This window comes from Ambystoma mexicanum, chromosome 14, assembly GCF_040938575.1.
Source record: "Ambystoma mexicanum isolate Mex_15411 chromosome 14, UKY_AmexF1_1, whole genome shotgun sequence".
Classification (NCBI taxonomy): Eukaryota; Metazoa; Chordata; class Amphibia; order Caudata; family Ambystomatidae; genus Ambystoma; species Ambystoma mexicanum.
Window position 1 is genome coordinate 536844832 of NC_090940.1, and position 26692 is coordinate 536871523.

At 43.4% G+C, this 26692-nt stretch overlaps 1 protein-coding gene across 1 annotated transcript in view; it reads right to left on the bottom strand.

Moving 5' to 3' along the window:
• The window catches only part of LOC138527211 (retinitis pigmentosa 1-like 1 protein), an 823506-nt gene that overhangs the window by 370874 nt on the left and 425940 nt on the right, over positions 1-26692 (bottom strand). The window contains exon 8 of the mRNA XM_069638329.1: positions 13807-13920. Coding sequence (XP_069494430.1) covers positions 13807-13920 — 114 coding nt within the window. The remainder of the gene's footprint in view (positions 1-13806; positions 13921-26692) is intronic.

Below are 26692 nucleotides of genomic sequence, written 5' to 3' on the forward strand. Positions count from 1 at the left end.
CTTCTTCTTGAAGACATTGACCTCGACATTCTCGCTCTTACAGAGATATGGTTCAATGCCAGTTCAGTCACTGCTTTTAACTCCCTCCTCCTTGACAGTTTCAAGATCACCTCTAGGCCTCGATCTCACCACACTGGCGGGTAGTTGTCTTAATCTTCCCTGAGTGGGTTCCTGTTTCCATCTTACCCACCCACCACTACCCTTTCTTTGAAAGCCTGGTTTGCAAGTTGGTCATCTCTTCCTTCTCCACCCTGACCATTACTACCATTTACCAGCCTCCAGGCACCAGCACCCTGTTCCTCTCTGAATGGGCTAATTTCTGCTCCTCCTTACTTTCATCCACCTCCAACCTCCTCCTCCTGGGTGATTTTAACATCCAACTGGACTCTCCTGGCTCTTCATCCACTCTCTTCACTGACCTCTGCACCTCTCTTTCCCTATCCATTCTCCCTTCTGGGTCACCCCACTCAGCTGGACACACTCTGGACGCCATCATACACTCTGACCGCTCTCTCTCTCCTCCACTAGTCACCCCCTCTCCTGATCTGAACGTTCTCTTCTCTCCTCCCACCTGAGTCCATTTGGTCCTTTGACCACCTCCCAAAAAGCCCTGCCAACCTCCTGCACTAACATCCGCCCGATGAAACAAATATCAGATGCTGCCTCCACTTCCACCTTCGTTCACCCTCATCCCCTACCTCTGATACTACCTCTGAATCTGCTCTCAGCAACCTCCACTTTTCCATGACTAATACTCTTCACTTTCTTGCCCCAGTCATGAGGATTCGCCTGAAACTTGCCTCTAAGCGTAATACCTGGTATGACTCCAAACTTGTGGCTCTGAAACAAAACTGCAGGGCGGCAGAACTGAAGTGGCAAACTTCAGGCTCACCCTCTGACAAACTGGCGTGCCACCTGCTCCAAAGGCAATCTCCATCCATGGCAAGAAAAGAGCCCACATGCAGGCAGAGGTTTCCGGTGCATCCAACAACATTGCTGAACTTTTCAAGATCTGCAGAGAACTAGCCAACCCTTCCGCAGTCTCCTCCTCTAGTTCTTCTTCTCAGGCCCTCTGCAATGCACTGGCCACTTTGCCACCAAAACTCAGGACATGCTGAACACCCTTGGCTTGCCACCCTCTCAATCCATCCCTCACCCCCTTGCCTCCCTTGGCCCCTCACCCTCCTCCTCCTTCTTCCTTCTCCTTCTCCCCTGTCACACCTGAAGAAGTTAACAGAGTTGTCCGCTCCATGAAGGTCTCTTCTAAACAGGTTTCTCCTTGCTCTTTCAGAACCATCAAGGCTAACATTGGCTCCCTTGCACCCGCACTCGCTGATTTCTGCAATAACTCTTTTGACACTGGATCTTTCCCCTCCTCCCTTAAGCACTCCCTTGTGCGCCAACTCTTGAAAAAACCTACAGCAGACCCTACATGCCCTGCCAAATACCGCCCTATTTCCGTCACCCCCTTCGTGGGGAAGCTAATGCAGAAGTTGCCATTGCCCCAACTCAACTCATATACCGAACTTGTTGATGGTCTCCACGAACATCATTCTGGGTTCTGAGCATCCAAAGGCATGGAAACTGCTCTTCTGAACACCCAGGAAGAACTGCATGCATCTCTGGACTCCAGCTCCCCTGCTATCCTCATCCTCCTCAATCTCTCATCTGCCTTTGACACAGTCAACAATTCCATCCTCATACAAAGGCTCCACGATACCCTTGGTATCTCGGAATGGGCACTGGACTGGCTGACATCCTTCCTTACTGACCGCTCTTCCCAAGTCACCCTGGCATCTTTGCCTATCCTCCTTCCTTCTCCACCTGTGGTGTCACCCAGGGTTCTATCTCCTCCTGTTGGCTCTTTAACATTTAACTTGTTCTGCTTGCACGCCTCATCTCCTCCTTCTACTCCAATTTCCAGTGTTACGCAGATGACACACAGCTTTTTTTCAAACTTCCTGCTGACCCTCTTGCACCCTCCATCATCCCTGACAGCCTATCTGCCATCCAGTCCTGGGGCACCTCCAACGATCTCTGCCTCCACACCTGTAAATCTGAGAGCCTTATTGGAATCCCTGCTCCCTCCTGCTTCCCTTCACTCTGGTCTACCTCCTTGGGCTCTTCTCCTGCTTGACTACAAGCCAGAAACCTTGTAGTCAACTTCGACTCCTCTCTCTCCTTCCTCCCTCATACTCAGGACATTGCCAAAAAGTCCCACTTCTCAGCTCTACCTTCTCAAATAATACTCCCTTTTTTCCCTTTCCCCCAAAGGCTCAATGTTACCTAGGCCTGGTTCTCTCTAGGTTTGACTACTGCAATAGCCTCCTCCTGAATCTACCTTCTTCCACTCTGGGACCCCTCCAGCAAATCCAGAATAGGGCATCGAGTCTTATCCTTGGCCTTAAGCCCAGAGACCACATCTCTCCTGCCCTTAAAAGTCTTCATTGGCTCCTGGTTGCTGCACAGATTAAATTCAAATCTCTCTGCATCATCCACAAGGCTGTATGGGCCCGGGGTCCACACTATCTTCAACTTTATCTTACTAAATACTCTCCCTTGAGACCACTTTATTCTTCTAGCACCAACTCTTTGTGTTTAAAGCACTTTGCTAAACAGAGGGTAGTGGTCGATCGCTTTTCTCAGCTGGCTCCCTCCTATTGAACAGCCTCCCCCTGCCTCTGCCCCATGAGCATGCCTTTCTTAAATTCTTAAAGCTCCTCAAGACATTCCTCTTCACCTCCTCCTTCCCTTCTTCTCTTCTCTTCTAATCCCACATTGTACGGGTCCTTATGCATCCTTGGCCGCCTGACCTCCCACACCCAATCAGCCCAGCTCCTGTATTCCCACAGCACTTGTCTTGGGACACTCTCCGCCCTAGTGGATCCCACTTTCTCCTAACGTGGCCCTTGGCCATGTAGCACTCAACAACCCAAGCACTTCATCTGTGGCTCACCCATGAGCCCGGACTCCCCAGCACTACTCCCTCTGCCATTTTCCTTGATGCACTTGCACGTTCTGAATACTCACAAAGCATAGTAGGTCCGTCCTTCCTCGTTGTCCCTCCACTGCTCTTATTAATTATTATGTTATGTAACGTATTTCACTCCCTTGACCCACCCTCCCCGTGGGTGCTTTAAAACAGTATTTTACTTGCTGTATAAGCATCTAACAAGCAAATAATAAATCCCCCAAAAAATAAATTTGAATGGGCAGGTGATGACAACGGTCCTGACCCAGCAGACATTGGTTCACAGTCAAAGTTTCGAAAACAAAAGGCTTGAATGCCTTTTTCTCGACAGTCAAAGGACCGAAAAAAAGGTTTGAAATTTTGTTTTTATTGGGGGGATTCCCCCCAACCCCCGTTTTCTTTTTATAAAAAACTTTTTTTACATTCTTAACTAAAAAATATATATAAATAAATAAAAAAATTCGAACCTTTTTTTTGAACCTTTTACTTTCGATCAAAAGGTCATTCGACCCTTTGTTTTCGAACATTTGACCGGACAACGCAGACATTGTTAGGCCACAAACGTTTAGCGTATTACAGCAGACTACTAGACCCACAGATGCAGGGATAGTTCCCTTGTGAACAAGCTTTAGCAGCAGCGGCTTTTGCGATTCAAAAGTGTTCCACCTTTTCTATGGGCTGCCCAGTGACATTCTACGTGGAGCACGCAGTTTCTGCAGTTTCTACAATTTCAGAAAAGTCTAAGTCTACGTTACCGACTCAAGGGTCTTTTTTGTCAAATGCATCGATTCATCCTGTGCAATGTCACCTAGTCAATCCTCTGACATTTGCAGCCGAGCCAGTGCAGCCTGAGGACATTGTTCACGATTGTGCCACATATGAGGGAGAAGAGGAAGAGAGGGTGCATGTGAAAGAAGAAGCCCTGGAGGGGGGTGAGGTGATTTTTGCTGATGGATCTTGAACCATCAACCAGGAGATGGGTGAGGGGCATATGGCTGCAGCTGTCGTAGGTCTTGTGGATGGGGAGTACTGGGTCAGATTGAAAAGACAGTTGCATTCTCATTACTCTGCGCAAGTGGCGTAACTAGTGGTACTCATAGAAGCGCTATAAATGAGTAAGAGGAAGGTGTTTACTGTTTATTCTGACTGCGCGTACGTCCCCTCCACTGTATATTCTGGGTTATCAAGATGGCAAAGAAGAGGGTTTAGGTGGTCTGAGAGGACCCTGTCCGCCATGCTTTGCTGCTATCCTGGCTAATTGAAGCGTTAACATTGCCAGCAGAGAAAGGTTTAGTTAAATGCGCTGCCCACACTAACCACCCTAATTCAATAGCTCAGGAAACAGCATGTTTACCTTTTACAGATTCCCAGAACATGGAAACAGTGTCCCAACACTGCAGTCCCTGTGCGTCAGATAATAAAAATTGAACGGAAAGCCCCTAGAGAAGAACAGTAGCTCTGAAAAAAGAGAGGATGTGTTCTCTCACCGACGGGACAGGAGGTGACGGAGAAGGAAGTAATGCCACTATAGCTGCTTCTTTTGACTTTAGAGCCACTACACTACCCATTGCGTACTTCTTTGTGGCAAATCGCAGCAGAGCTCCAGGAGGACTGGTTTATCCCTAACTTACAAGAACATGTAAGTAGATTCATAAGGAATTGTGTAGTATGCAAGTAGTTTAATGCTGGAAATACCATCAGGTCAGTGATGGAGGGTCTTGCCCAGGCCCCCTGGTCCATTCAAGGAGCTCCACATTGATTTTGTGGACATGATTACAAGGTGCAGTAACTTTAGATATTGTGAGGGGTCAGAAATGTGAGGCAGAGCATGTTGTGAAGTTATAACATTCTTCCTCTTCTTTGAACAATCTCTTAGTTCCTCAATAGCTACAATGTTTACCTTGGTCAAGATGATTTGCCACTTTAATAACTCAAACAAATATGACTTCTCTACAACAGCCTTGCACGGCTCTTCCTCCAATACTACCGGCCGTGAGAGAGTTTTCTGGCACTGTCCTTCATTCAATTTATCTTAGGTCCCATCTACCATTTAGAGCTTCGGATGAAGAGTCGGTTTAGACTCGAAACACGTGTCAGGCTACTTTGCAAATAAATGCATCGGACTTATAACCACATCTCTCTTCAATTACTTGCAACACATGCCTATATTGCACTCTTGGGCGCAGTGCGACTGAGAATTGCCCGTGCTCTAACACTTTCTCTCACATGCGAGTGCCGCTTCTCCTGTTTTACAATTGTTCGTAATTCAAAACAAATGTGTGAACCGTTTCCAATAATACGCGAGTGCTGTTTTGCACTCCATCTACGGAAACCTCTCTCACTCGCATGCCTCCTTCCAACCCGTGAGCGGGGACAGAGCGCTCTGGGGTCACTGCCAATCTGTGCACTCATGGGACGTGTGCCTGTACTCCCGTCTCATCTCACAGGTCTTCTGCTGCTCTGCCTCTTCACGACCGGCGAACCTCTTCAGTAAGTCTGCCTTCATCCACACCATTTGCAATTGGAGATCCTCTTGCTCCTGAGACCCTCTGATCCATGCCAGCCACCAGAGACAGCCTTGAGGCCCACAGGTGCACGCCAGCCACCTGAAACAGCCTCCTGCACACCTCCCACTGTGCAACCTTTGCAGAACAGTTCACAATGGGGAAAGCCTTCCTTCTGCACGTTTTCTGCTGCACAACCTCTGTACTTCAGATTTCTGGGTATACAGACCCTCTTAGGACTAGCAGCTGATATCTGCCCTGCAATGGTCACTGTATCCTCTTTTTCCTCCTCCTCCTGCCTGGGCTGCCAACACGAAATATGTGCCTTCTGCTTCTGGCTTCCTCTGCTCTGCTCAGCACCGCCAAACTCTATGGCCTCCACCTGAGGGGGCTTTTTAAGCCTCTCTGCCTCCCTCAGGTGTGGGTCTTCTACATCAATTAACTGACAACTCCTACAAAACTGCACCTCTTAAACCCTCTTCCTCGTCCTAGTACTTGGGGAATTCTGGGACTTGAAGTCCCTAATGTAAATATTTGGTTTTCTTAAATCTGTTGTTCTACTTTCAAACCCCAATTTGTTCGTCATAATATTCTTTAAAGGATTAGCATAAGAGTTAGTCATTTGTCTGGTTAGAGAAGGGAAAGGCAATTCTTTTACACAGGTGTTATTCCTAACTTTCTTTTCACTACAGTTGTAGGTATTAGGGAGGTTTTCAGTTTTACAGATCTACTGATTTTTAGGTTTTTGATGTCTCCCAAGGCCTAGGAGTGTGTGATTAGTTTCACCCTTATTTATAAGTATCTGTTGTGGAACAGCAAGATGGTTATTACGACAAGCCATTACATACTGTAGCATTGCAAAGCCATCCTCTCTAAAGGAGGATCAATACTGCGTCTCATCCCATGAATTCCTCTCACTCCGCTGGGCCTTTTCTCGTCCCAGTTGATCCTCCCGCAGAACACCACCCCCCCTACCTTGAAGGAGACTGTAGGTGGGGAATTAGTGAGGAATTTGTAGGATTCAACACAATATCTTGTCCATTCTCCTGGTGCTTGAGGTTGGTCCAGGCTTACATCCTGATGCTAAATCGGTGGCGAGGTTTCTGGTGAGAGAGGTGTTTCCGCAGTGGTGAATTTGTGAGGCTTTAAATTCCGACAATGGAGCCCACTTTTTTATTTGTGAAATTAACCAGGGAAGGACCACCATTTGAGCCCTCATGAAATCATGAACGGGCGTAGGCTACACACACCTCTCTCGCTTACACGCATGGCATCAGATGCACACAAAACTCCAGGTGTACTAGGAGAGGAGTTTAGGGAGTACTTAGGGCCTTAACGAAAAGTGTTAGGACTATATATCTTCATAGGTTGTGTCTTCTCACCAACAGACAGCAGGAGAAAACAGTGAGACTACCGACGATCAACGCAAGACACAGATTCTCCCGAGGGACCAGATCTATATTGTGCATTGTTGGAACAAGCAGCATTTCCATGGGCCTCACAGCGTTATCTACTCAACTCTGACTGCGGTAAAGGTGTAGGGCAAATAGAATTGGATACACCTTAGTAATACCTGCATAAATAGTGGCAGCCCCTCACCAGCACAGGAGCAGGCATGACAGTTAAGTACGCCCTAAGAATTCACTGTTCGTTTCATGGAAAGCAGGTTGCGAACAAAGATTTGGAATTTGAATCATTGTTGTGGAAAAGAAATGTCTAAGATTGTACATTGTGTGGAAATTAAAATGTATTATGGTTTCTATGGTCTTTATGTCATCATGTCTGAGGATGACAACCAGTGTATATACAGAAAATGTAAAATTGGCCAGTTTTATGAAATCTGAGGAGAAAATGTTAAGAGGAAAAAGAAATGTTGACAATTATCTTTTTGATAATGGGGACAATGACCTAGATTTCACAATGGATGCACATGGCTACGCAGCGGATAACGTATGGCATAGCCATATGAGGAAGGATGTTAGAGAGAGATCCGTAGGATATTGCTTCATCTGCTCTCTCATCCCCCATGCTTCTGGCGTTCCTAGGGTGTTTATCCCGAGTGTGGTAGAAGTAGCAGATGCGCTATGTCTAGTGCACTTGGCCCTGTGCAGGGTTCAAAGGGCAGTCAATTACGGCATCAATCGTACCAATTGACGAAGGTTGCACTGTTGTTGATCGTACAGACCAGAAAAACCTCAGGTGTATTCAAAGAGCCCAATGATGTTGGAAGGGGCTATTTTTTTCTCAAAATCGATGGGAGCAAGGCGTGAAGATTTGCAGAGCTGGAAGAATGAAGGGATTCTCAGAAGAAAGGGTGGCATTAATAAATCAAGAATATGGGACAGGATGAAGAAATCATTTACACTATATGACGTGGCTCAAAGACCCATACAAACCTGTTGAGACACTCACCCATTTCTCTGTGTGTTTTAAGGGTGATGGCATGGTGCCCATTGGCACAAATGGAACTGCAACCACACACTTGACATCACAGATCTGACTGGAGGTAGAGGTAGATAATTTGTGGACCTGTGGCAGGAATGTGTATAGGCAGTTGCCTCCCGCCTAGCGAGGTGTGTGCAGTTTCTCTAGTCTTCCGTTCTCGTAATCCCTGAAGAACACCTAGTTTTGACTCACCCAAAGCACAAAGTTCTATCTGTGCTTCCTTTGTCCCCTGTGCCCCTTGCATCCCTTTCATCACTATATATGGACAAACCAAAGAATATGTTTGACAGCGAAAATCAGGAACAATTGCAACCAAGGAGAAGATCTAACTACCTTTCAGCAGCATCATCACAGGCTTTAGCGGACATTCCAGATCGATACCAGCTGTTTAGCCACACTGAGACCTTTTTTGCTTCCCTCCTGGCACCTGGTGTCCAAGCAGCGGCCAATGCCAAATGGCTCCAGGTGACCAGATACTAACTTGTACTCTTTGTGAACATTTCCGAGTAAGCATTTGGTGCCATTAGGGAAGAATTAAGGGTCCTCAGTCTTATGATTCTGCAAAACCGGTATATACTCGACCTGCTGACAGCAATGGAGGGGGAGTACACTGAAAAATTTGGAGTACCTGCTGCACCTTTGTGCCTCCCAATGACACAGAACCAGAACAATTTCTGCCTTGCATAAACTCAAAGTGGTCATGGAGACTGAGGCTGGGATCACCAACGATTTGTGGATCGACTCCCTATTTTCTTTGGTACCTTCTTGGTTGAGCCTTGCTGTGAAGATTCTGTTGCCTATTTTATCTTTTTTCTTATCTTTTTCTGTTCCTGTCAATTGCTTTTAGGATTTTGCTCTGCCCAGGTACCTGCTCTGCCCAGGTACCAACAACTGTTGCCATGATGGCTGTAACATTGTCCAAGGCTAGGGCCACCATTACTCCATCCCATATAGGTACTCAAGCGTAAGTTGTCTTGTATCCTCCACCAAAATGGCATGCCTGTGTAGAGCAGCAGGTAGATTGCAGAAATGTTGGGGGGACGAGTTGGGATTTCTCAGTGAAGGAGTATGTCCATATTGAGATAGGTATGGGGGATGATTGCAGGGTAGTCCACCAAGAAGATGATTATAATTTGTCAGTTAAAGTATTAACTAAAAGGATAATGTTAGGGTGGACAGGAAGGGTCCCCATGATTATGAGGTGTTCATGTTGCACGCGCTGTATTGATGACTGGGGGTGGCGGCGAACCGGACGCGATGTTGCAATGTCATATGTATCGAGCGTAGTTACTTATGGATGGGATATGTTACTTTTAGTGTTACTGTTTGTCTAGAATTGATGCATATTAGATTTGCACACACATAGAAAAATACAATGTTAAAATTACAAAAGTAACATGAACACGATTTACACACAGGTGCTCTGAAGTACGTGGAAACTGGGAGACAGAGAGGGTTTCAATGCGCATGCAGAAGGGGGCCTGTCCTGAAATCCCGCAGTAAGGAATAATATGTATAAGACATACACACGGGTGAGCATATAAAAGAAGTTTAATAAGGAGTTTTATAGATCTGCATGCAGTGGGGTTTTGTTAGTTTATTCGAACTTTGCAGTTATCAGTTACACAATGCATTTTAGATTGGTGGGAGATTCTGGTTTTTCAGGTTGACGGAGGAAGAATTAGTCATCCAGTAGAAGGTCAGTGTATATAGGCGCTATACAAATAAACTATCATTTCATATCATATCATATCATGGTTTAACAGTTCTGAAAGGAACAGATGTAATCTTGCTCATTGCATTAACGTCACAAAGAGGGGATTGGCCATTTGTTTGGGCTGGCAATAAAATTGGGGCTCGAGGCCATGGTGTCCGGTGTTCAATTGTTTTCACAGGGTGAAACTGGAGGCTGTAGGTGTTGGAGTAGTGGTTGCATACATTAGAATGTCTTAAGAGAAGTCGGGTGTCTAGGGTGGATGAGGTCGCAATGGGTAGTTTAAAGAGGAACTGTTTATTCAGCCCTTTCTCGTATTGCTAAAATATCTTAGCAAAGCATTTGCAATCACACTTAAGGTTAAAAGGCTCTAAGCCAGTTGTTACTAAGTAATGAATTATGTTATATGTGAATGTTTCACTGTACCATGATGTCACAACCTACCACAGACCAATCCCCAGCAAAAGCAGACTTCAAACATGTAAGAAGATTGTTGTAAAGATTTTCGATGACCAATGAGAAAGAAGGAATTTGGAAAAGATGGAACTTCTTAGTAAATGTTTTGTCCAATCATGTTTGAGGGGTGGGTGGTGATAAAATATCTGGGAGTGTTTTAACTGTTGCTAAAATGGATAAAAATGTATCAATTGATGTAGTTTGTTGACACTTGGGTTAGTTTGGTTCGATAGTACCATTTAACTGCTCCCCGGATACTTTGTACAATAAACTTTGCTTTATGTACAAAACATGCACTCGTTTCTCAATTGGTGGACCTGGTTTGGGCTGAGGCAATTAGGGGCCTGCACCTACAAGTGCTAGTCTGGAGGCATTTCAAGCATCGGACAGAGGCAGGCTAGAGGCAAAAAATGTCAGCTAACAAGTAGATGAGAGGTAGGTTAAGAGGGTAACTCGGAGTCGAGGAGGTAGGCTTTTAGTTTGGTTTTGAACTGAATCAGTGTGGACTGTTTCTTGGATGTCCAGGGCAAAAGGATTCCATGCAAGTGGAGCAAGGAGAGAGAAGGAACGGAAGCGAGAGGAAGCACAGATAGGGCGAGGTGCCACAAGGGTAGTCGAGGAGTCAGAGCTGATATTACGAGAAGGTATGTCGAGTTGGATAGAGGTGGATTGATACAGGGGTGCCTTACCATGGATAGATTTGTGAACCAGGAAAAGACATTTAAATCTGTCCCTTTTTTTGCATTGTCAGCCATCCAATCTATTAACGGTACAAGGAAGTAGGTGTGAAGGGAGGGAGTTAAAAGAGAGTCCTGGAAACAAAGTTAAGGATCTTGTTGTGAGCACAGAAGGCATGGTGTGGGAGACCAATGAGGATGATGCCACAGTAGTCCATTTTAGAGAAGACAAGAGAGGTTAAGAGATGCTTGGAAGGCAGGAGGTGCCTGAATTCATTACGATTTACGAGGTTGAGGTGAGCTGCTGTTCCCGTTTTGGTGATGAAAGTAAAGAAGGTGTAAGACGGGTCATAGATGACGCTGAGGTTTCTAGCTGAAGAAGAGTAGGGGAGAGTGTCAGGTGGGAACTGGATAGGCAGAGGAAGAGATGAGAGAGAACTTTTAGCAGGGAAGAAGAGCACCTCTGTTTTGGGAAAGTTTAAGAAGGTCAGAAACGAGTCTCTAATTGTGGAAATGTTTGCTGCGAAGTATTCAGCTAGGTCATTAGCTGTGAGAGTGGAGTTAATAGTCATAGACTTAGGAGGAGCAAGGAGTGTGTTTTGGCTCTGTAGCCAGCATGAATGGTTGGAGTGAGGGTCAACGAGGGTTAGGTAGAATTCCCTTTTTGCTCTATCAAAAGTGGACTTCAGAATGTTTGGGGCAGAGAGGTAGAGTTGCAGGTCCTCATGCAAGTGGGGACGTCTCCATTTGCACAGCAGCCAACACATGTCTGTGTGGAGAGAGCGTAAGAATGGAGTGACCCATGGCTGAGAATGCTGAGACTTAGGGATTAAAGTAAGCAGTGGGAAATGAGAGGAAAATTAGTCATGTATTAGGGAGTGGACTCTGTAGAAGGCAGTGTTGGTGGAAGAGGCATTGGGTGTGAAGGAGGAGAGTGAGAACTGTAGGTCGTAGAGAAAGGGGGTAATTGCAGAAGGTTTACATTTTCTTTTAGTAATATGTGAAGCAAGCAGTGAGGAAAGGTCAGAGGGTTGAAAGGAGATGGTGGTGGGAACAACTGAGTGATCAGATATAGATGGTGTGACAGTAGTATTAGTGTTTGAGAGAGTGGTGTAGATGAATAAGAGAGCCAAAAAGTTACCCCTCACCCCCACACCTCCCATGCAGGTAGGTAGGTTATGAATAGAGTAAAGAGCATGGTCACTAAGAACAAACTGAACTTCAGATTTCTGATAAGTGATTTGAGAGGGAAGGTTAAAGTCATCTAAGAGAATGAGATGATGTTTAGTGGAAAGAGAATCAAGGGGTTGCCCAGAATCATCAAAGAATGGACCAGCGGAACCAGAAGGGCGCTAGATGGAGATGAGTGAATCGAGTGAGGCAGAGCAATAGTCGAGATGGAGAATTCAAAAGAAGTAGGAGAGGATGTGGCATTGGATATTTGTGATACATTGAGGAGGGAAGAGAGTATGTATCTGACGCTTCCACCTCTGTCAGTCAGTCGAGGAGAGTGAATGAAGAAAGTTTGGAGTTGTGTAGGGCCGTTTGAGTGGCAGATGGAGAAAGCCAGGTTTGATACCCAATAAGAGCAGGCATACCAGGTGAGCTCTTCTCATTGAAGATGAGCCTGCGTGTGTGGTAAAAGGTCAAACCTTGCGCAGTAGTCATACAGAGAAAGTCCTCCATAGCTTCACTGTGGTTAGTGAGTTGGCGGTGGTGCTAGGCTGTAGTGAGAATATAGTGCCCATGGACTTGTGTGTATCTGGTCAAGGGAAGAAAAAGAAAAAAGTGAGTAGTGAATGTGTGGGTTACTGTTGTTAAAGAGCATACCGATCTGAGTGGCATGATCATATGTAAACATCATTCCCGTTCCTATTGCAAAGACTTCTAAAACTGGTGGGGAGAAATAGGGAGGATGAGAGTACCTTTCAAGCAGTGTTCTATAGTGGGAAATCTCTCTGCAAGGATGTTCCTGCTGTGGTAACATTGTGTCTCATCAAGGAGCTTTGCTCCTCCACCACACTGGTGGTTTGGGTCACTAGGTAGCACAAAATACTTCTTAACACATGTCTCAATTATAGAAGTTGTACTGAGAAAGTGACTATCCACATCCTTGGTGATACGGAAGGCTTACAGGTGTTAAGCAATTCTGGCCTGATGATTCAATTCAGATTCAAAGTGTAGCCTTTTCAGGTTCAGCCCTATGTCAGATGAGCCAGCTGTGACATCAGCCATAGATAAAGTTAAAGGGATCAGGAAACTACATGCATGCAGATAGGGTCACTGAATTACATTTGCTGTCCCTCTGAATTCAATGGAGGATGAAGAGAAATGTTACCTCTTGTCTTAAAGTTATGCAAGCTGCCAAACAAAGTATCAATTTGGCGTGTACCCCCTCCAAAGGCTTTGACATCTTCCGTAGGCACAGAGTGATGAATTTATATCCAATACCTTCTTTGAGTTTTGAGGTATTGGTCTGACTTGAAAGTGGTGATCTCCAACCTGCAGTATAATAGGTCACTGTTGTTTCCAAGACCTGTGAATAATCTTCTACATTATAGCACATATATGAGTTTACTTCAGGGAATGGCCTTTCTTCAAGGCTATCATTGCAGTGCCCTACATCATGTAGTGGGTACTGGCACCTGTCTCCATGAGCCCCCCAGCCTCATCACTCAGTCCAAAACATTAATGCATATGCCTTCAATAATGTTGGTTTTGGTTGATTTGTTTGGGTCTGGCAACCTGCCTCATCTCAGTAAGATCTCAACTGTGATTGTGCTTGAAACAATGTTGTCATAGAAAATACATGAAATGCAGGATGCCGGATAAACATCGATTATAGGGGACTTTCTGTGGCAGTGATAGGAGTGGATGAAAGGAGGTGGGAGTTGCAGGTGTGGGGGCTGTAAAGTGAATATGATAAAATTTGAGTCAGAGCCTGCAATCCAGCATGTGATAAACCCAGGGAGGCTACAAATGTGACACGTAAGACCCACTCGTATCCATAAATACATGTTCATTGATAAATATAGTTACATCCTGTTCTTGGTGTGCCTCCTCTTCTTCTTGGCGTTCCTCCTCTTCTACTGCCTCCTCGTTCGCCCTATTTTCTGCCTCCTCCTGCAGAACATCTTCCTCAAAAAGCTGGATCTGGACATTGGTCATTAATTACAATTTGTTAGAATATATAGGTTGACCAGCACAATTCCAATTGATGGTAAACATTAAATATATCCATTGAAAAACACGACTCTATAGACAAAGTGAATAATGGTCATCACGTGAGTACATTACAACAACCAACACGTGTTTCAAAGTAAGGGAGGTGATAGCAGAGTGGGCACACATGCACATGTACGCCCCACTTAGGCATGCTTGGCACAGACAAACTACAACCCAGCACAGTGTGTTTTTTCACAGTTGGCATGCAACACCTATGCTGTACCTGTGTACATGTGAGGTGGCTTGCATGTGGCCAGACAACCTTATGGACGAAATGTAGACCCATAGACAAGTTGCACCTTAAACATGTCACTAGCGCTACATAAAGTGACATCATACCAAAATGTACACTTATTTTTGTTAAGAGGATACGCTTAGTTATACCTGCGATTTTAATATATTAACAATGTTTTTTATAAACCTACCTTATCCTTCAACCATCAATTTTTGCTACACCACCTGCCATCAACTCACTGGTATTGTATGCCATATCATCGTTATTAATCAGGAAGACTTGCAGGGACAAGGAATTTAGGATCTCATTCAGAAGACTGGTCCCCTAACAGAGACTTCAAAACTCCAGTGCCAGCTACAACAACTAAAACAATTATACCTGCATTTTTAAGTAGGTGCTAAGTGAGATAACTGGGCAGAGGAAATGACAATTCTTTTATTTTTTTTTATTTGTGTTTTCGGTTTTGATTAAACCTTTCACAAATTAACTTATACATTAAAGAAAAACGAAATATAACAAGAAAAAAAGAAGAAATTCAAGCAGAAAAATTCAACAATAACAAACAAAGGAGAATACAAAATTCTGTCAACGTTTTCAGACCGTAACAATTAATAAGTAAACTCTTAAAAAAGATTTTTAAAAATCCTTAATTATAACCCTACATTTCGCAATACATTGGAGTTTCATGATGTGGAAAACACCTCTGGAAGCTCGTCAATTCTCTTAAATGGGTTTAACAGAAGGCCATAGGGGGCCAGTATTAGTGAGACACTGTTACTCCACACAAGGCAGGCCCAAAATAACTCTTCCTAGACTTCAAAATCTTTCAGAACTGCAACCCTGAAGTGCTTAAATCAAAGATCTGTTACTTCATTGCACTTCAAAGTCAAATGCTTTAAAGTCTCAGGAATTGAGATACAATTACACAGCCTACAGGGAAGCTTTGGGCCATCCTCAGAACTCAATTGCCCCCCCCCGTTCCAGCGTAGGGAGTTGGTTAAATCAAAAGTGCAAATTTAACGCTCATATTTTCCTACAGGGAAACACGTAGACAAACTAGGGGAGCATTTCCCTTATCCTGGGGAAGTTTGCACATTCGGTGTAAGTCTTGTAACAAGACAAGCCGCCCATAGTCCAACACCAGTCCTTGTTAAAGAGCTTTTTTTAATGTTACGGATGGCTTCAAAGTTAGTTGCTCTTCCGTAGAGTTGATAGCATCCAAGATGTTCTTACAATTGACTTTGAACAAGGTTAGCAATTGTCAAGTATTTCACCCAAATCCTGATATAAGAAATTAACAAGAGAGCAAAGCAGTTTTGAATAATTCAATAAAACCCTCTATTGGACCCGGCCTGCACCATCATTATCCTAATGATGCAGTTTGGAACTGACTTCGACAGTCCTAAGGTCTCTTTCCAGACTATACCCTGGATGGTATTAGGATATAACCCCAAGATCAAGAGTAGTTATGTCCAAAGCATACAAAATTGATGGTTCCACTTTGGCTAAGTAGTATTTAAGTAACGGAAGGAGGGAGTATTTACAAAGATGTAGGTTTAGCATTTTCATCTGACAGATCATTGGCCTAGATTTCTCCCTAAGGCTGCTCTTACAGGCTGTCAGCGAACAAGTGTTTGTGAGGTTGTATCCTAGATAATGAATCAAAGATAAACTCTCCAGGCTATAGTCACTCACCTTCCAGTGCATTACTTTAGTTTTGAATTTTCGGGAAAAAATAACAATCTTGGATTTCTCCCCATTAATCATGAGATTATTCTCAATAGAGTAGGTTAAAAACAGACTTAGCTTTCTTTGAAGGCCAATTGCTGCCTTATACAATTTTTTTTAAAAAAACAGATCATCAGCAAATGTTAGACAGTTTAACTTTAGATGGTTTAGAGTGGCTAGAAAAGTAGTTGTTTCTGACTAAAGATTTTTTAGGTCACACATGTAAGGTTAAAGAGTGTCTAAGTCCCACAAAGGTGTGGCCCGATCTTGAAACACTACCCTTGTTTGCCAACCTAATCTTAATAGTTGTATTCTTATGCAAATTGGCCATTAATTGGACTAATTTCAAGGGTATAGAATACCCAAGCAACTTGTTCCACAAGACAGTCGATGAACTCTATCAAAAGAGCTACTCATATCGAGTGAGGCCATGTAGATGGTACCAGAGACACCCTTTTTCACCGACTCCAGTAAATGGGTCATCACTGGAGCATTTAGGGCATTGCCCATACCTACTCTGAAGCCGACTTGGAAATGATTAATCACTCCCAGATGCACCAGCGAGCCATTCAAGTCACTCAAAAGGAGAGAAGAGAATATTTTCCTGCCAGCATCTAAGAGTGCTATAGGCCTCAATTGTGCATACAACTGTCCCACTGCTGATTACAAAGCCCTGTACACCAAGTCATCACCTCCTCTTCCTCTGATGTGAACATAGTTAGGACTAGTTGTAGGTCCCAATTGTACATAAAACTGTCCTACTTCTGCCCACAAATGGTCGTGGACCCTATCAGCCCCATAGGAGCAACACCTTTGCCATTTAGCCTTGCCCCTCCGCAGAACTGGCGTTAAAATCTCTGCCTATAATAATAACAGGGGGAGCCTAAGTTGAGCCACTTGGAAATTTGATCCACCAAAACCTCTAGCATAGTTGCATGTCGACCTAAGAAGGTTTCACTATAAATTGATAACCAAAATAACCATGTTTGAGTTTTCTAAAGACAAAGCTACCGCCAATAGTCAGTCGAGATTATTTTTCATTTCCTCAGACTTAACCTTCAGACCCAGATGACAATTTGGCAAATCTCCTTTAATGAGATAGCAAACTGTGTTTAGAGCAGGGTTCTTCAACCTTGGATTTATCTTCCCCATTAACAATGCTGGCTCAGCCCGATGGGAATAGTAATTAAAACTGTCTGGGCGAGTCAAAGGTTGCATACCGCTGGTAGTAGGGAGAGACAGCTTCATCAACCCGTTACTCACACCATTGAGGAACAACTTATCGAAATGACATCCAAAATACTAGCCTTCATTGTGACTTGGCAATGTTGTAAATATTTGTTGCAATGAAATTAACGCCAGATTTAACACACTGCAAAATTCTGAGTTGCCCTTAAAATTGAGAAGTTGCCACCTGCCAACTGCTGGTGGCAAATCCTCCACTTTAAGGCCAATAATTAGAGCAATTGCATTAAGCACCAGTGGTAATTCCCCAAAATTCACTATGAAGGCCTACGGACTTCGTGAATGGGGTCTAATACTGCCATTGCCACACTTATAATCCAATGGTAATTTTGCCAGACTGAGTTGCAGTCATGGAAGCAAGTTTACCACCAAACTCAGAATGTTCCCCACTGTACTGTGAAATATGTCATCCAGACCCTTGAGAAAGCTTTCCCTGTTGCCCTCTGTAGACATAAGATATGAAAGCCACATGTATGTGAGAGTCACATGATCATAAATTCCCCTGCATCCTTTCTTAGTTTAGTTCATGCCTGGCAAGTATCTTGAAACCGTAAACAAACAACCATCCATTTTCCCATTTAAGAATGCCAATGGTGGGTTGCACTTCCTATCCAATCCTTGGATACCTAACCTCCTTAACAAGAACTTGCCAAGAGTCTGTCAAAAGGCTGAGCAGATTTACAAGAAGACAGCATGTCTATTTCGTAAATTAACTCTAGAAGGAGCCATAGTACTGGCTGCCTACTGGAAACTCCATGCCAGTTTAGCAGAGCAGAACTTAGTAGGTGTGTGGTAACACAATCCCACAGAATACTAGAGTATGAAGTCTTGCCAACCAAAGAAATAGCTCTGAAGAGAAGAATTGTGCAGCATTTTGCCAAGCCTTAAATTATTTCAAATGCAACCCTTATTTGAAAGAATTAAACATGTCTACATAAAATGCAACCTAACATAGCCATAAACATTTTGTTATACTAACACCTAAAAACCAGATTACAGGAGATTATCTGAAAGATAAATTGAAAATCATAACATTCTATGAAGCAATAAAGCAAATAGAAAAACACTGCACTGAATGTTAAATAAATGATCACAGATCATTACGGTCAGATTGCGGCAAAAGCTAAACTAACAAATCACATATACTGGCAATATTCACTAGACAATATAACATCTAAAAGTCCTAGAGAGTCTCTAATTTTGGAAATGTTTTCAGCAAAGTATTCAGCTAGGTCATTAGCTGTGAGTGTGGAGGTAATAGTAACAGGCTAAGGTAGAATGAGGAGTGAGTTTAGGGTGCCCTCTAGCCAGCGAGGATGGTTGGAATGAGAGTCAATGAAGGATAGGTTGAATTCCCTTTTTCGCTCTATCAAGAGTGTACTTGAGAGAGTTCAGGGCAGAGAGAGAGAGTTGCAGGTGCTCTTGCGAGTGGGGATGCCTCCATTGGCACAGCAGCCAATGCATGTCTGCATATGAATGAAGTGACCCATGGCTGTAGATGCTGAGACTTAGGGGTGGAAGTAAGCAGTTGGAAGTGTGGGGCCAGGTTGGGCCTTTAATGAGAAATACATTGTTCTTATGGAAAGGCATAATATCAGAATGACTAGCCAGCCTCAAAACCTTTACTAAACCACGGTGCCTAGTGAATGCAGATTGTATTTTTTCTGCAGTTTAAAAGGGGAGTATTCTGAAAAGTAAAATCAGATTTCAGAAAGGAATTGAAAATGCACCTTGTGAATGACAAAAGGAACATCATCCCCTTCACTTTCAGTTTTACACATTAGTAAAAACAAAAATGCTGGGTGCAAAGAAGGGGAAAGACACTGATCTGATTCAAAAGGTCCTTGCATGTAGTTGATAAGGCCAATACAAAGTAAAAAATGATTCTACATAAAAAGCAGGGTTTTTCAAATATTGGAACTGCAATGTCCAGAAGTGTGTGCATTTCGCAGCTCGAAATAAAAGACCTGAAGAAAAATGTTCCCTTGCTAAAATGAACATATCATCAAAGAAGGCCTCATGTCTAAAGACACATATTGTGACATGCAAAGTACAGAATTTTGGTCATTGGAGCTGACTTCAACACTGAGATTCAAAGATACCTTCTCTCATGGTATGCTCTGCTGTCCCTCTGAAAGACCATTTCTTTGAAGCTCGAGCAGCAGGGCTTAACTCCTGCGTGACAGGAATGAATGGTGGACTGCATAAACAGAGGCTGCTATTAAGTGAAGCTGAACTTTGTAAAATACCCCAAATTCGAGTTAATGTGTGGGCTATCCCTGGCCTGACTGTGAGATGGCCAACCATTACGAGGGTCACAGGAGGCCAGAGATCCATCTGGTTAGAAGAGATCAAATCTCTGTGGTATCCATTAGCTCAGCTTTTGCCTTCACAAGAGTAATTGGTTATTTTATTTCAGGCAAAGTCAACATTGAGTGAGCAGAGAGGCTGGTCACATGTTTCAAGAGAAATGAAACCCAATGAACTAAAACTATGCACATAATTAAGAGAGGCCAATATAAATGTATGCAGAATCATATTTTAGTGATTTTCTCAGCATCCATAAGTTGCACCAAGTTCATTCTGGTGTCATTGTAAAGCTGACGACGAACCCCGTATATTGATGTCAGTTGTATTTACATTCGATTTTTGGGACTTAAGTTATAATTGAAAATGTGTTTCTAGCTTCCTCAAAAATGTTCTGAATCCGAAAGTTGGGGATCTGGTGATTTATTAAATTAGCTATCCGGGTCATACATTTGACATTCATAACTGTTATACCTTTTGCATAAAAGACAATAAACCACAGTTCGCACATGTAATACCCTGCCGAAATAGTAGACAATTTGATAGATCTGTCATGAGTAGGGGAACGTAAATATATGGATATTATGATGATGATTTGTAAATGGATTGAGAGAGTTCAGGGCAGAGAGGTAGAGTTGCAGGACCTCATATGAGTGGGGATGCCTCCATTGGCACAGCAGCCGACGCATGCCTGTGCAGAGAGAGCATATGACTGGTGTGACCCATGGCTGAGGATGCTGAAACTTAGGAGTGAAAGTAGGCAGTGGGAAGTGTGAGCCAGGTTGGGCCTTTAATGTGAAATACTTTGCTCTTATGGAAAAGCACACTGGCAGAATGACTAGCCAGCCTGAAAACTTTAAATCAACCAAGGTGCCTAGTGAATGCACATTGTGTGTTTTCTGCAGTTGAAACATGGAGTCTGCTGAAAAGTTAAACGAGATTGCAGAAAGGAATTGAAAATGCACCTTGTGAATGGCAAAAGAAACAGCAGCCCTTCCCTTTCAGTTTGCCACATTAATAAAAAAATACTGTGTGCAAAGCAAGGGAAAGACACTGGTTCAAATGGGCCTTGCATGTAGTTGATAAGGCCAAGAAAAAGTAAAAAATGATTCTACATGAAAAGCAGGGTTTTTCAAATACTGAAGATGCAAGGTCCAGAAGTGTGTGCATTTCACAGCTGGAAATAAAAGACCTGAAAAAAATGTTCCCTTGCTAAAGTAAACATATCATCAAGGAAGGCCTCATGTCTAAAGAAAGATATTGTGACATGCAATGTACAGAATTTTGGTCATTGGGGCTGACTTCAACACTGAGATTCAAAGCTACCATCCCCCATGGCATGCTCTGCTGTCCCTCTGAAAGACTATTGCTTTGAAGCTCAAGCAGAAGGGCGTAGCTCCTGCATACAGGAATGTGTGGTGGACTGCAAAAACAGAGGCTGCTGTTAAGTGACGCTGAACTTTGTAAAATACCCCAAATTCGAGGAATTGTGTGGGCTATCCCTGGTCAGACTGGGAGATGGCCTGCCAATAAGAGGGTCACAGGAGGCCAGAGACCCATATGGTCAAAAGAAATTAAATCTCCACGTTTTCCATTAACTCAGCTTTTGACTTCACCAGAGTGATTGATCATTTTATTGCAAGGAAAGTCAACATTGAGAGAGCAGAGAAGCTGGTCACATGTTTCAAGAGAAATGATACCCAAGGAACTAAAAAATATCCACATAATTAAGAGAGGCCAATATGATTGCATGCACAATCCTACTTTAGTGATTTTCTCAGCAGCGATTAGTTGCACCAGGTTCATTCTGGTCTATCGTAAAGCTGATCACAAACCTGTCACGTTGATGTCAATTGTATCTACATTTGATTTTTGGGACTTAAGTTATAATTGAAAATGACTTTCTAGCTTCCCCGAAAATATTCTGAATCCGAATGTTGTGGAGCTTGTGGCTTATAAAATTAAATAACTGGGTCGAAAATGTCACATTCATAACTGTTATACTTTTTGCATAAAGGGAAAAAAAAAACAATTTGCGCGTGCAATACTCTGCCGAAATGGGAGACAATTTGATAGATCCGTCATGAGCAGGGGAACGTAAATATATGGATAATATGATGTTTATTTGTAAATTGCACATTTTTGCCATGTTGTGATTTTTTGGGTGAAAAATCTGAAGTTTAAATGGTATTTATTTATTTATTAAATGTATATAGCGCGCAGACAGCCCAGGGGCATTGTGGCACTGTTACTTGCAAGGAAGACTTAGTTACAATGTGTGCAGGTTGTGCCTTGGGTTACAGTGAGGCAGTGACCTGTGATCAGATATACCACATAATATATCATACAATATAATCATGTGGGCTAGGCCATGTGTTTGTTAGATGAACAGGGTCGTTTTCAGGGCTTTCCAAAAGGCGGTCAGTGAGGGTTCAGAGCGCAGGGAGCTAGGGAGGGTGTTCCAGTGTACGGCAGCGAGGTACGGGAAGCTGGAGCCCCCTGCTCTGGTCCTTTTTACCCTGGGTACTGAGAGCATGTTGGCATAGGGTATCTTAAGTAGGTGTGTACCTCTTTCCAATTAATTCAACTTCAGATCTCCCTGAACCTATCAGCAGAGAGGGGTTGGACCTTGGAGGAGGAAAAGGGGAAAAGCCCCCAATGCAAAGTCAGAACCAACAAACTTGCACCACCCAATTATAATATTTGGAAGTGTGGCTTATAGGGTATAAAGCCCTTGCTCTATAAAAGAGGGCTGCCTACAAATCTTGAAGGAGACTTGCCTATAAGCCATCTTGGTCAATCCGGACACAACTGCCTTAATATTATCTGGGTGCAAGTATTGAAAGCTGAATGGAGATTTAACCTTGCATGAGAGACAGCAATTGAGAAAGACAAAAGAAGCTGGCATTTTTCTAAGAAGAGCAAATAACAGAATGATGCATGCTGGTGGCTATCTGTGACTGAGATCCCTGACTAGCTAACTGTGCATCTCCAAAAAAGGATCCTGACATGCTGGGGTCTTTCCTGAGTGCCAAAAACAGAGGTTTCCAATGTAAGTAGATTTAGCCAAATGAAACTAAGTGTGTGGGGGGATCTGCCTGCCTTAATATTTTCCCTTAATAGTGGGTGGGGGCAGCAGGGTAGACCGTTAGCATAGTTTACTGAATAATAGTGTAATTAACTCCCATATAGATTGTTGCAGGGGTAGAGCTCAGGGAATTCATACCCCCTGTCCTCTTTCCTAGTGGTAACTTAAGTTAGTCATTTAAAGTAGTTAGGTATATCTATTGTTCCTGTCAACCCCAGACTTCTTTAAAGAAAAGGGGTGTCTGTGTCCTAAAATGAAATGACTTAACTTTCCTCACTGCTCAGACCTTGCCTTTAAACAGAGGGGTGATGAATACAAATGAAACCTGGGTTTTTGGTGCTGGGGAGAGAAGTGTTTTGTTAAGTGAAACCAAGTTTAATTTTCCATTGAAAAATGCACACTCTTTCTTGAGAGTGAATAATAGCAGAAAGATGTTGTATTTCTTGAGGGTGAAGAAGGAAGAAGGGTTCTATCAATCAAAAGAATTCTCAAAGTTCTGTGGAATTTTCAAACTGCTAGCATTTTTAAGTAACTCCATGTACTGTATGTGTGAATTTGCTTTTGAATATAGAAACCATTGCAGTTGTTTTAAATCTAAACCTGATCATGTAAAATGTATGCAGTGGTAATGTGTCACTGTATTATTCAAATTTGACATCAAAGGGGTTCATAGGACAAGAATGTTGACCTGTTTATTTGGCCTGTGTTCATAGTAACTGAGACAAAAAGAAAAAAGTGTGTTTTGTATTGAAGCTTTGTTTTGAGCCACAGAGAAGGTGGCATGTGTAACCATTGAGTGCAAGATCTATTGAACCTTTAATTGAAATATATATTCTGTCTATACCCCAGCCTAGTTCAGTGGCTCATTGTTGGTACAGGGGGAGGGATCTATGTGGCTCTATATGAGTAATAGACAGGGCTAGCTGAACAAAATAATCGGTGTGCTGTGGGTCATCTTGATCGGAAGGGAAGGAACTCCCCATGTTAAGCGTAGTCTCCCAATATATCATTACAAAGAGGGGGCTGGTGTGCCGCGATCTAGCTTACTGTCTTTGACTCATTACAATTGCATTGTGACACACTATTTATTTATTTGTTTGTTTATAATGTGCCGACAGCCCGCAGGCATTCAGGGCACACAAAAATACAAGGACAATGTGACACAGGACAACAAAAACCAACAAGCCGAGAGGGAGATCCAGGTTTAAGAAGTTACCATGACAGGGATACAGACTTATGGGAAAGACTGTCCCCGGAATTTTACTGAAAAATCACTGAAAGAGAAGCTATTTTAACAACTTTCAAATGGTTACCAGGTGTTCTTCCAGCCAAAGCTCAGAGGGCAATGTGTTCAGTTCCTGCACTGTTAAAGTAGGAAGTGAGCGCCCTTTGTCTCTAGCTCGCTAACTTGGTTGGATGGTCAAGTACCCACAGTTACTTGAGCGGAGAGATCTCTGGGTGCCATACCATTTTAACCGGCCTTTAAGGTACACAGGTGCATTGCCATAGATACATTTGTGGGCCAAGGAAAGGCCCTTGAAGCGTATTTCCTCCCTAACCGCCAACCAATGGAGGTTCTTTCTGGCACCCGAGACATTATCCTTTTTTGAATATCGCAAACAATACAGACTGCTTAATTCTGAAGAACTTGGAGTCTGTTTACGCAGTTCTTACTGGCTCCATTCAGAAGCGCTTTGCAGTAGTCCAAGCGGGGCATGATAATGACTCTAACTAGGGTCTTACAATTTTTTGATGATAGAAAAGGTCTGATATGCCGTAACACTCTAAGATGGTATTGAGAGTTTCGCATAGTTCTGTCCACGTGTGCTTCTATACCAAGTGATGCTTCCAAGTAAACACCTAGAATTTTTACATTGTCTACGATCTTTGTAAAGTTCTTGTCAATCATCATGCTGGGAAATTCAGGACCGAGTTTGCCTCTAACCTGCGAATAGGGTCTTGCAGTTTTTTGATGATAGAAAAGGTCTGATATGCCGTAACACTCTAAGATGGTATTGAGAGTTTCGCATAGTTCCGTCCACGTGTGCTTCTATACCAAGTGATGCTTCCAAGTAAATACCTAGAATTTTTACATTGTCTACGATCTTTGTAAAGTTCTTGTCAATCATCATGCTGGGAAATTCAGGAGCGAGTTTGCCTCTAACCTGCGAAGAGCTGAATATCATCAGCTCAGTTTTTTTACTGTTCAGGCACATCTAATGCTTTGACATCCATGCTTTTACTAGGCTGGAGGTATGCTCCACTTGGGAGACAGTTGAGGAGAGCAGAGACCAACTTACTACCTGTGGAGAAGCAGCAGAAGTCTTTTTGGAGATAAGTGACTAATCTGCTGTCGCTCCATGTTTGTAGATATTTCTGTCAGTGGAAACACTGAACTTTCATATATATTTAAAACCAAACTCTTAAATGTAAATAGTTCATACAAGAGAGTCTGTGTCAATTGGATGCTTGGAAAGACTGTATGCAATTTACTGGCTGTGGACTTAGACTGTTTATTAAGTAGTGAGCCTTCAGTGAAGACAGTAAGGAGTGAACGCCGGCATAATATTGAGCGCGCGTTGTGTCAGTGTTGGATCGAGAGGCGCGGGTTGAATCTAATAAATGCGCCCATGCGCGGGTTTGATTGAGAAGTGTCTGCGCGGTTGGACTGGCGCGGTTCATCTCTTGAGCAGTTTGAAATTGATATTGCGCATGCGTATCTTCCAAAAAATAAGTTGAATTTGTTTTGCGCATGCGCAATCGTCTGCCCTTCATGTCATCGTCAAAGCGTGTGCGCGATCGTTGTTTCAACGTGTCCTTTTCAATGCGCTTGCACGATCGGATTGTAGTTTCTTCGTGTCTTCATCAACGCGCGTGCGCGTTTGGTGCCTCAAAGATTTGGGACTCTTTCTTTGCACCTGTGCAGTCCTCAAAAGCTCGCATCTCTGATCAATGGGAGCACGATTTTATAAAAGTCAACAGTGTGCAGGGAATCTAACAAAGGACAGTAATACTAGCTCATTCTTAGGACCTCTTACTGTGTGGCATGTTTAAATGAGCTAGTTTCTTGGTTCCAAGAAAGGAAGCTATATATATATATATATATATATATATATATAGCAGAATTTTTAATAGGAGCTATAAGCAGACCTATGAAACCAAAGTCTTGATGTTAAAAGAAACATTGGCTGTATATGCGCTGAACTTATTAACAAGTCTAATATTTCCTGGGCATTAGACCTCAATTTGGAAAGACTTTATTAGTGGGAAGGAAGCCATTTCCATTAGAGAATTGGCAGCTTGTAGTATTGCATGGTATCTGGAAAAGTCAGAGTAAGAAGGTATTTCAGAGAGCTTCAAGAGCGACAAGGAAAAGTCAGAAGGAGTTGACCAACCTTTCCCCAGCAAGTATAACAGACTTCTCTGGGATTATTTAGGAGAAGTACCAGCTTCTGAGCCAGCTAGTCTAGACGACGCCAACCTGGTGTTTTTTTATTTTATCCACTTCCCCCTTTCCCTTGGGAGTGTGGTAGACAGAGCTGTAAATAATATTGTGGTTCTGAGTGTTACACTACAGAGGGATTGTCGGGGGTTCAGCAGCTTCCACGGATTCAGGTTCAGACTTGCAGCCTGACAATGAGAAAGGACCGTCTGATCAAGTAGAGATGCTGTCATGATGCCTACCTCCAAGGAGCCAGACCAGGCCCAGCTACCCCAGAGGCAGACATGTCCCCGAGGGAAGTCTCAGCAGCCCCAAGTAGGGGCCCTTTGGACTCAGTCCTGGCGCCTTTGGCGCCAGGCTCATATTGGACAACAGTCCTGGCGCCATAGGCACCAGGCTCATAAAAGATGACTTTGTGTTTAAAGGTGCTTGGTGTAAACTTACCTGATGCAGACCATGCTGTAACATCCGGGACATCTAGAGGCCTGAATGGGACTACTTTCTCTTTGGGGACTACTTAACCACAAGGGTGTGGCCGGAGGAAGAATACATACCTGAGAGGAAGGATACATACCTGGAACTACTTTGAAGGCTATTTAAGCCACGCCCAAGCAGCAACTCACGCTTCGCGTTGTTCTGCATCTAGCAGCTGGAC